The 11,742-nt window shown below is 36.6% G+C and overlaps 1 protein-coding gene across 1 annotated transcript in view; it reads left to right on the top strand.

Annotated features, from left to right (window-relative positions):
- Ccdc141 (coiled-coil domain containing 141) overlaps positions 1-11,742 on the top strand; it is a 159,808-nt gene that overhangs the window by 35,421 nt on the left and 112,645 nt on the right. Inside the window, exons 4-5 of the mRNA XM_013028181.1 lie at positions 1,301-1,492; positions 5,026-5,134. Coding sequence (XP_012883635.1) covers positions 1,301-1,492; positions 5,026-5,134 — 301 coding nt within the window. The remainder of the gene's footprint in view (positions 1-1,300; positions 1,493-5,025; positions 5,135-11,742) is intronic.

Raw genomic sequence — 11,742 nt, 5'->3', positions numbered from 1 at the left:
CAAATTATACCAACATCAAATACAATGAAAGCAGGGGTTATACCATAGGGGAGGGACATACAAAGCAACAAAGAAATCATCTTATAAATATGTTAGAAACAATTGCAAGAAAGAAAAAACATTTGAATCCTTATCTTGGGGTTCATTTCACCTAACATCAACTTATCTGACCTTTTCTGCTTGTCTCAAACATATACTAATTATTGCAAATAAGGGATACATTTAGTATGGTCTTGTTTGTGATCATTTGCATAAATGCCCAAAAGTGGGATTGCTGGGTCATAGGGGAGCTCTATGTGGAGTCTTTTGAGGAACCTCCATACTACTTTCCAAAGTGGTTGGAACAAATTTACACTCCCACAACAATGAAGTAAGGTTCCTTTCTGTCCACATCCCCTCCAGCATCTGTTGTTATTAGAATTCTTGATTATAGCCATTCTAACTGGAGTGAGGTGGTATCTCAATGTTGTTTTGCAACCCAGATGCCCCTCAGTAGATGAATGGATCAAGAAAATATGGTATATTTACACAGTGGAATTCTATGCCTCCATCAGAAAGAATGACATTGCCCCATTTGTTAGGAAATGGAAAGACTTGAAAAAATTATATTAAGTGAAGTAAGCCACTTCTGGCTTTTTGGTGGTTAACTGGAGATAAATTCTGTTCAGGCTGGCTTTAGACTTTGATACTCATGTCTCAGCCTCCTGAGTAGCTAGGATTATAGGTGTGAGCCACTGGTGCCCAGATCTTTCCTCTCCTTTCTCCCCCCCTCCCCTCCCTTTTCTTTCCTTCCAGTACAGAATCTATAACCTATGGTGTTGTGTTCATGTCCTCCAGCTTAACTTTTTCACTCAAGGCTGATGATCTATCACTTGAGCCATAACTCTCTGTCCAGATTTTGCTGGTTGATTGGAAATAAGAGTCCCATAGATTTTTCTGCCTAGGCTGGCTTCAACTATGGTAAATCTCAACTTCTGAGAAGCTAGCTACCTTATACTTGACATTTCCTATCCAAACAACAACAAGTATATAGCAACATTAGTAATTTTTGTAAAATATCTATTTGTGACCATTTTTTCTGTATTTCAATGATGTTTAAATGTGAATGTATTTGGCTTGGCTATGATCCCTGGTTCTCCAAAATTTCCAATCTCCCTTCTGTCTGATTGACTACCTTTGTAAATTCTTTTAGACCTCCCTAGATCACCTATAGTTTCAAGTGTTCAAGAGTTTGAGACATCACCTTGTGTTTTTACGTTGGGTGACATTCTGCCTTACGGCTTTTTTCCTTTCATCTTAGGCCTTGGAAGATCGAGTGTGGGAACTCCTACAAGAAGCAGACAAGACAGCTGAAGAGAACAAAGATCAGAGTTTGGTCTATGACGCCATGGCCCAGACCCTGGGTGAAGCATGGGCAGCCCTGGTCTCTGTCCTGGAAAGAAGAAGGGAACTCCTTAGGTTAACCTCTGAGTTCTTTGAAAGTGCATTGGAGGTTTGTGTTTTTAAGACCATCTTCTCTCTGTAACAAAGCAAGCAAAGAGCACACCTACAAAACTGTTTCTGTAAGTAGAAACAGGATGGCAGAATAATCAAAGCATATACAGTGCCTTTAAGTTTTTATGTCAAAGACTAAAACTAAGATTTTTAAAGGTGATCTTTAAAAAATTAAATACAATTATTTAAAAGTAATAAATATATTAAGGAACAGTGGAAACTTTTGTAATAGTCCTTTTTCTTTTTTTGCCAGTATCTGAGTTAACTCAGGTCCTTGCATTTGCTCAGCTTGTTTGCTTGGCTTGCTTGCTCCTGCTCTATCACTTGATCTACACCTTGAGCCTCATTTTTTGCTGCTTATTTTGGAGATGGAGTCTTGCCCACTTGAAGCCAGCTGAAGCTGGCTTCAAACAAGGAAAGTCTTCCAGATCTCTGTCTCCTGAGCAGCTAGGATAGCAGATAGGAGCCACTTCATAAGTCATTTAGATATATTTCCCTTTTTGGAAGACAATTAATGCAGATGCAAAAAATTATGCTGATTATATGATTATTAGAAAATGCTGGTCTGGGGCTGGGAAGGTGGCTCAGTGGTAGAGCACTTGCCTTGCATGCATGAGGCCCTGGGTTTGATTCCTCAGCACCACATAAGCAAAAAGAAAAAAAAAAAAAAACAGAAGTGGTGCTGTGGCTCAAGTGGTAGAGTGCTAGCCTTGAGCTGAAGAGCTGAGGGACAGCACTCAGGCCCAGAGTTCAGGCTCCACGACTGGACCCCCCTCCCCCCAAAAAAGAAAATTCTGGTCTAGAGTGTTTTATTGGCTAAAATTCAGATGAAGTTTATTCTTCTGTTCATTAAAAACTTGACCGAGTATTCCACAGAATGCTTGGATTATGTGCATAGAATTTTGAAGAGGACTTTCCTGAGTTTAAAGTTAATTTTCCATAATTTGAGCTTATTAAAATACAGAGAAGGAAAAAAGTCCTAGACCTATGAAGGTCATTTCACTCCATATTTTTCATAAATTTTGTGATTTTTTTTGAGATTCCCAACTTCACAAAGTGAGACTCCTCCAAGAGCATTATCAAAATGAGGTGATATATCTAATGTAAAATAGTTACTAGGAATTTTACTTTTTAACTTCTCTGTCAAGTGGCAGCACCTGTTTTCTGATGTGTGAACTCTGCTTCATTATGATAAAGCACTGGCTTTGAAAAGGATGACATTTTTAAACAGAAAATTCCACACTTAAATCCAAAATAAAGAAGGAAAAAAAGATTGGTTATAGAACATAAAAATTGAGGTGAACAATCTCATGCATCACAAGCTCAATTAAAAACCAGAGGAGGAGTGAAATCCTTGTTGTATCATTCAAAAATTACTCTCTACAAATTCGAACACTGATATCCAACTCATTTTACAGACCATCTTGGGGAAAAGTTCCCCATACAAATCTTCTTTCCTGAACAAAATAAACCAAATGAAACATGCCTACAGGCCAAATTACAGCTGTAGCTGCTCTTGAACTTTAGCTCTCTGAGCACAGGAAATACTCTTTTTTCTAACATTAGGCTTAATATTTGTTTCTCAACATACATTAGTGTTACTTTAGTGTGAATGTAGAAATTGCTTAGAATATATTGCAGATATTGCATAGAATGAAAGGAAGTACTAAGCCAAATCTTATCAGTACAGACTTCTTATCTTTATACTTAAGTGAGCTTTCATTAGATTAAGGGCAATGACTAACTGTTTCTGTGTTATCCTGATCCAATTTTGCAGTCCACTCATGCTGAGCAAACTTCTACATAATATACAGGCCCCTTCTATATGCCAAAGCAATTTTCATTACTGATAAATAAGTTGAATTAATAATAACTTTTTTGAAAAGTCTTTGTTTCCACTTCTATCAAACTTTTGCTGCAGAAAAAAAAGATGTAACTTACAGATAGGAAAGCAAAAAACAACCCCAAAATAGAAGTTAACAGAACAGCAGTCATTTTTTGAGTGTTGTTTGCTTATGGATTTACATTTGTAATTTTGAATAAAAATTTGAAATGGACACAAGTTGCATAGTAATTCTAAAATGCAATATAAAATTTTTTATAAGGAAAAAATAAATGATCTTTGATGTATATATATATTTTTTCCTTTCTATTTGAAGAGTCTGTTCAAACATCCTTAAAATCAGTTGTTCGTTTAGGCAGGCATGGTGGGAAAGGCTGGTCATTCTAGCACTTGAGAGGCCTTCCCTGAATTTCAATATGTTCTCATCTTTGCCTACCAATTATGCCTACATTTTAAACAGCTGTTGAAGTAAACAAAATACAGTAGATCTTGCTAACTAGTTACATAAAAATAATAAATCACCAAATTTGAAGACAATAGCATAAAGGAAAACCATAAAAGAAGCCAACAATCACAGAAGGCTCCTTTGTTCTTTCTGCTAATCCTTTGTCTTTATTCTACACCAAATAAGTATTTATTAACATTTTTTCTTATAAACTATAATGATTCTCATTGAGCGTTAGTGCTAAATCATACGAGCAACGAAACTGCCACTGTGCTGATGCTATAGCAACATACCCAACCAACATGTCCTCCTCTGAAGTGTGTTTCTAAAATGACCTCCCTGAGAATTCTAAACTCACTTTGAAAGTCTCTCCCTCTCATACTTACTTTATGGAGAAAAATGATAACAACCAAAGACCAATTCTGTTGCTCACCAGTTAGGGTGTCAAATTGCTCAATATTCGCTTTTGAAATGGAGGAGACATTAACCATTTTTTATTCCTGTTCTAACTCTCCTCATTTTTATTTATATAAATTGACAGGGATATTATGGATAAAAATTCAAATAACATTACAAATTGCAGCTTCAAATGCTAAAAGTTTTCATCCATCACTAAGCCTATTGCTTCTCATAAAGGTAACCATGAATTTGCAATGTGTCTTTTCAGACCATTCTCTCTGTCTCTCTGTCTCTATCTGCCTGTCTCTCTCTCTCTCTCTTTCTATATCTATCTATCTATCTATCTATATCCATATCTATATATATAAGTAAAATGAGTTTAGAGTTTTATTCTGAAACCTTAATGTTTTACATTTAAGTTTGATCATAAAGGAAAAAATGACTATATTTCAATCAGTTTGTTAGCCTTTTGTTTTTTTTCTCACCACATTCTGCTTATTCTTTGAGAAACTAGCTAAGGATGTTGGAAGTGACTAAATTTATTATGTAAGGTACAAAATTTTCATTGAAAATTTTAATGGATATTTGAGCAGTAAATAAGTTGCTTTATGTCATATATGTATGTATATATATATATATATATCATATATAGATATGAATATATGATAGATTTGTATGTATGAAAGAAATCCAGGAGGAAAAACTATGATGCTTTCTAAACACACACACACACACACACTCACAGTCAGCTAGACCATCAATGCATGAAAATATCTACAAATAACTAAAACTGTCACATGATTTTTTTCCTGATTTAATGTCTTTTCCTTATTTTGTATTGTAGTTTGCTATTAAAATAGACCAAGCTGAAGATTTCCTCCAGAGTCCTCATGAGTTTGAGAATCCTGAGTCCTTAAAATTACTTCTTCAGCTTCATGAACATCATACCAAAGGCAAGAAATACGTTTACTCTTCACCTAAACTTTTAAAAGTGATTATGAAGATGATTTTGTAGGACAGTATAGTTTTCATTTATGTTTATGAATACCTCAATTGATTCCAAGGAAAGATAAACAAAATTTACTTCTGCCTACCTGAAAGGAAGCACTAGCTGTAAGTGATCCAAAGGGATGGTAGAGGCAGAAATTCCAACTGATTCATTTATTTTGTACTGAATTCATCAGCATCAAGTTCATCCCTTTACCTAGTATCTAGCAAGGTATCCAGTACAAGGAACAGGTAAATGCTGTCTTTGTTTGGAGGCTGTAGATTATACTGTCCTGGCATCCACTGACAGTAATTAAGATCAGCCTTTAAATGACAACTCTGAATAAGAAAAATTCTTCTTTTACTACTGCAGCTAAATTAGATGTGCTAAATCTTCCAGATAAAATTCTAATAAAATATTACACAAAATGATCCCTAACTTTTCTGAACAACTATAAGTATGGTCAAATTGTTAAACAACAATTGATGTGTCATACATTTTTCACAAATACTTGGGGTGGCCAGGACTGCTGTGAGGAAGGTATTTGTGGATGGAGAGATGTAGACTGTTATCTTGATCTGTGGAAGTAGGCAGATAAACGACAGGAAAAGTCATTTATTTTATTCTTTTATTTTTATTGTGAAAATACTGCACAGAGGGGTTACAATTACATGGGCAAGGTAATGAGTACCTTTGTTATCAAGCATTGTTGTCACTTCCTTTGTTTCCCCTTCCCATCCCTTCCCAACCCCCCTCCACCCCAGGCTCTCCCCCCCTTCATGCCCCCGCCCATACCCTCCCCCCCTGCCAAAGTTGTAAAGTTCATTTTTTGGCATAACATCTTGTACATCTTATTGTTGCAATGGGTCCACCTGTATCCCTATTTAAACAATTTATTTTTTCCCTTCCCCTCCACAAAGTATACCAACATCAAATACAGTGAAAGCAGGGGTTATACCATGGGAGAGGGACATACAAAGCAACAAAGAAATCATCTTATAAATATGATAGAAACAATTGCAAGAAAGAAAAAACATTTGAATCCTTATCTTGGGGTTCATTTCACCTAACATCAACTTATCTGACCTTTTCTGCTTGTCTCAGACATATACTAATTATTGCAAATAAGGGATACATTTAGTATGGTCTTATTTGTGATCATTTGGGTAAATGCCCAAAGTGGGATTGCTGGGTCATAAGGGAGCTCTATGTGGAGTCTTTTGAGAAACCATAAGTATTCTAATCAAGACTGTGTCTTAGTGAAATAACTTCTTGAATTTGTTAACTTTCAAATTTGTCTTTTAGTTCTTCTTTTTTTTGGTCAGTCGTGGGGCCTGAACTCTGGGCCTGAGTGCTGTCCCTCAACTCTTCAGCTCAAGGCTAGCACTCTACCACTTGAGCCACAGCTCCACTTCCGGCTTTTTTTTGCCTATGTGGTGCTGAGGAATCGAACCCAGGGCCTCATGCATACAAGGCAAGCGCTTTACCACTGAGCCACCTTCCCAGTCCCTAAATTTGACTTTTAGTTCTATGTGTCCTTTTCAGGTTAGAAAAGAGATAATACACATATTTTCTCAATATTTAAATTATCTTTCGGTGCCAGTACTAGGGCAGTACTTGGGACAGTACTAGGGTACTGTCCCTTAGCTTTTTCACTAAAGGCTGGTGTTCTACCACTTGAGCAATATGGGTTTGGGGTGGTTAATTTGAGATGAGAGTCTCATATACTTTTCTCCCTTAGTTGGCTTTAAACCATAAGCCTCAGATTTTAACCTACTCAGTAACTAGATTTACAGATATGAATCACCAATACCTAACATTATGCACAATTATTTTAAAGCCACAAATAGATATGTTTATATCTAGAACTCAAAAAAAACAAATAAAAGATTATTATGATTAATTGCTTATGGACAGTGTTCTTCACTCAATGATTAATGACTTAATCTTTGCAGTATGTACTTTTATGAGAGATTATCAAATAAATGGATGTAATTTCAACTCATTATTGTTCTGTGGCACCTATCACTAACAAGGATCATAAACATCATCAAAAATTTCAGCATAAGGGGCTAGGAAGGTGGCTCAGTGGTAGAGCGCTTGCCTTGTATGCATGAGGACCTGGGTTTGATTTCCCTGCACCAAGAAAGAAAAAAGAAAAAAAAGTCAGAAGTGGCACTATGGCTGAAGTGGTAGAGTGCTAGCCTTGAGCTGAACAGCTGAGGGACAGCACCCAGGCCCAGAGTTCAGGCCCCACGACTGGACCCCACAAAAAAAATTTCAGCATGAAAGCAGTGACTACCCATTTTTATATTTATGATCTAGCTGGGCCCAAGAATTACATAGAATTCTGAATTCTAATAATGAATTCCAGGAGACTAAAAAGTGATTGAATCCTGTAACCTAGATGGGTTCTGTGGTTTCAGTTCAATCTTTTCCAGTCAACATGGCCATCACACAGGAATTTGAACTCTGGAAATCTGACGGTGATTTAGGCTTTTGTTGAAGACATTCATTACTGACTAAGGCAATCAAATGAAAGAGTTTTCTAAAGCAATCAGGGAGCTATGAAAGTAGGAACTTTTCATAGCTATTTGGCCATATAGCTCAAAGGGAAAACTAGTTTAAATGCTATCTCGTTGTTCCTGTTGCTGGCTCCATCAGTTAACAGGATCAGTCTCATAGTTGATCAAGTAAGTCCATGGGGGTTCATGCTGCCTTTGGAGGCTGTAGATTATACTGACCATACAACAAAACTCTTTTCATTAATGTAGTTTTGAGAGTCTTCTCAAACGCTTCTAATGGATAGATAAATATGTTAGCTAAAGACAGGAAATCCACTTTGTTTTTATAATGACGGAATAGTCTTCCATCCCTAAGGTATGCCCTTCTGACATTTGTGTGCCTTCCAGGTGATACATGAAGGATTTTAGCGGCCTGTGGTCAGATGCCTTGAGTCTAATCCATTTGTTTAATGGCAGGGTTAAGGGCTTTGTTTTCATAAAACAGGATTTGATCACATGTTTTAATCAACCACATTAGTAGGATAAATTAGTTGGTTTGAAGTGAATTTTAGTGGATGATATTCTAATCTTTAGCCCAGGGCTTCCTATCTATGATCTTTAAATTTAAGGAAACAAGGAAATAAGATATCTATGGTACAGCTGGCAGTGCTAATAAATTCTGAAATGTTGATCAGTTGATCCTAACACATGGGATGACGAAAGGAATGAACTATCATCAAATGTAGCCCTAACAGAAACCTTATTTAATTCCCTTCACATAGGCTTTCTTATTCAACAATGCTGAGACTATGCTATGTGTTTGATATTGGATAGGTTGGTATCATGATGAATAGGTTGATGTTTCTGACCTGTGAGATGTTACAGAATGAGACAATCCATGAAATAACTGAGGACAAACATATATCTTCTGTTCTTTATACATTGGCTTAAACATCTATACTTAGTATTTTCTGGGAAAAGTGGTTTCCAGACTAATTTCTAACATGGCCACCCTAAATTGAACAACACAGAATTGAACATAACTTTCTGTGCATAGTAGGAAGTTCAAAGCTATGTGACAGATTAGTATGTGGCTCTTAGCCTCAGAGAGCCACATTTACACTTACCAGTGCACTTTCTGTGGGAGCCTCTGTTACATACCAAATGCGCTGTGGTAGTAATACTTAATTTCTTCATTTATCTCCAGCATCTGTTTATGAAATAATGAATGGTGAAAATTAGTACATCTCTGAATCAGTCTTAGAATAGTGTCCAACACAGGGTGTTTTTTGGTTAAAAAATAAAATCAAATATAATACATATTAAAATGATGCAAAAGTAATCAATAAACAAGGTACTGTAGGATTATTAAGGAAAAATATTTGTTTTAAACTTAGAAGATTACAACTGTACTCTCCAGGCTTTTAATGGCTTTCTTTTTTTTTTTTTTTTGGTCCGGTTGTGGGGCCTGAACTCTGGGCCTGAGCACTGTCCCTCAGCTCTTCAGCTCAAGGCTAGTGCCCTACCACTTGAGCCACAGCGCCACTTCTGGCTTTTTCTTTTTGCTTATGTGGTGCTGAGGAATCGAACCCAGGGCCTCAGGCATGCAAGGCAAGCGCTCTACCACTGAGCCACCTTCCCAGCCCCTTAATGGCTTTCTTAAACACAATAGCTACAAATCAGTAATGGCAGGATGAATCATATTACTATGTTCCTTAAATATTTGTTAACCTTAGATACCTTTACAGTCTTTCTTTTAGGGAGGAAGTTTTAGATTATACCCAACAAGATAGGTAAATGCTCTACCACACTGTAAGTCCTACATTTTATATACATTTTAAACATTTTAAACAAGCTTGGATATAGGCTCATGAGGTCTTATATGAACATTTCTACTTTTCTGAATACTTGGAATGCCCATTAAGTAAGTTAACTGACTTTAATGCTTTAATGTTACTTTTTATTATAATGAAAATGAATCCAAGCAATTACATACTGGAAAATTTGTCAAATGTCTAACAGTGTCACATCATAAGGTATTATGTCTGTGAATAGGTTTGTATATGCAGAAAAACCCAATCTTTAAAATAAGTGAACGATAGAGATTTTTGTATTTTTTTTATTTTTTTTGGTGGTGATTGGGTTTGAATGTAGGTTCTTGACATTTCTAGGCAGGGAATCTACCACTTGAACCACAACCACTTCGTCTCATTTTGTTTTAGGTTGTTTTTCACTCTTAATTTTTGCCCACGTAATAGCCCAGACAGTGATCCTCCTACCTACCACCTATGATATAACAGGGACCATAAGTATATACCACCATTCAACATTCCAGCTTGTTTTGTTGAGACAGGATCTTACTAACTTTTTGCCTAGACTGATCTTGAACTTTTTTCCCCTGATCTCTGTCTCATGAGGAGGGAGGATTACAAATGTAAATCATTGCACCTAACCTGAGATTTTGTATTCTTGAAGGTCACTGCAAAGACAATTTATCTGTGAAGAAAAGTATATTATCATGTATGATCAACTGATAGAATAAATAGCAAAAATAATGTGAACTATGAAAATATAAGATGTAAGAAACTGACAGAAGGTTATAAGAACTGACAGAGGAAGTGTTGAAAGAATTCATCCTTTAAATGACCACTACTGTAGCAACTGAGAGACTGATTGCAGACTCAGGACATTGAACAGTTAGTTGTTTCTTTTTATATTGCTGTGACAAAACACTGAAGTTAAGTGGGGAAGAGTTTGTTTTTTGTTTCAGAGGTGTCAATTCTTGGTCACCTGGCCCTGTTGCTTCTGAACCTGTATGTTGTGAAACAGAATATCATGACAGAGAACATGTAGTAGAGCAAATTAATAGATTAACCTATTGATGAAATTATGGTCTCTCAATAGGTCATCACAAGAATAAAGCCTCAACAATTTACAAGTTAACTTTTGTCCAGAGGCTATAAGCATGTGTTACTATTGTTGTGGTTTATACTATTGTAATCGAAGCCAGAATAGAAAACCAGTAAGTAGTATAACTATTAAAGTGTTGGCTAACTATACATATTTTCAAGGGACCAGAACAAATTGATCTCATTCACTGGCAGTCTGCAATACTGTGAGCCCTAAAATGTTCCTCTCTCTCATGTGGAAAATCTGATGTGTAAGAGTTTTCAGAAGGAGAAAAACATGCCATGTGGAAAACTCTGCTGCTTGTCTAGACATTGTGTGTGTGTGTGTGTGTGCGTGTGTACAGGCACACACATGCTTCCCATATTGTGTGTGTAACTATTCATAATATAATTTCTTTAGTGCAAAGGAAAAAATCCTCCAGTAAATCGAAGGGCAGGAATGAGTTATCCTGATTAGTACAGTCAGGCTATGCAACTTAAACTAGTTGATAGGGAGGCCTCTGAAACCTGCCTTTACCTCATTTCTTTAGTTGTTTATTTTGTCTTCATACGTTTTTCATTTTCTTCTTAAAATGACACTTTAAAGTGCATTCACTTAATTCATTCTCCTTTCCAGCTCTCAGAAAAACGTGTCAGTTGCAAAAAAGCACTTGTAACAATGACCTCGGCCTACTCATTGCTGTGTAGTTAGGTTCTATGTTAGAATGCTGAAGTAGAAGGCTGCCCAGACCAGAAAAAGCATGCAGCTGCAAATCTCAAGATTGGGATTTTAGCACTGGTTTAATCTGTTTGTAGCAGTTCAATGCTTGATAAAGCACTTATTCTCTGGCTCTTCTTCACAGTGCTCACCATCCTAGCATTTAAAAAGTAGTATAAACTGGGTGTTAATGGCTCATACTTGTAATCCTAACTACTCTGAAGGCTGAGATATGAGGATGGCCGTATGAAGCCAGCCCAGGCAGGAAAGTCTGTGAGTCTCTGACCTTCCAAGTAACTACCAAAAAAGCTGGAAGTGGAGCTGTGGCTCAAGTTTTGAGCACAAAAGTCCAGGCAGAGCTCTCAGGCCCTGAGTTCAAGCCACAGGACCAGCAAAGTCACACATACAGAGAAAGAAAGAAAGAAAGAAAGAAAGAAAGAAAGAAAGAAAGAAAGAAAGAAAG

The sequence above is a fragment of the Dipodomys ordii genome, unplaced genomic scaffold, assembly GCF_000151885.1.
Source record: "Dipodomys ordii isolate 6190 unplaced genomic scaffold, Dord_2.0 Scaffold5, whole genome shotgun sequence".
NCBI lineage: Eukaryota > Metazoa > Chordata > Mammalia > Rodentia > Heteromyidae > Dipodomys > Dipodomys ordii.
Note: the sequence above shows the minus strand (reverse complement) of the source record. Positions and strands in the feature narration are given on the sequence as shown.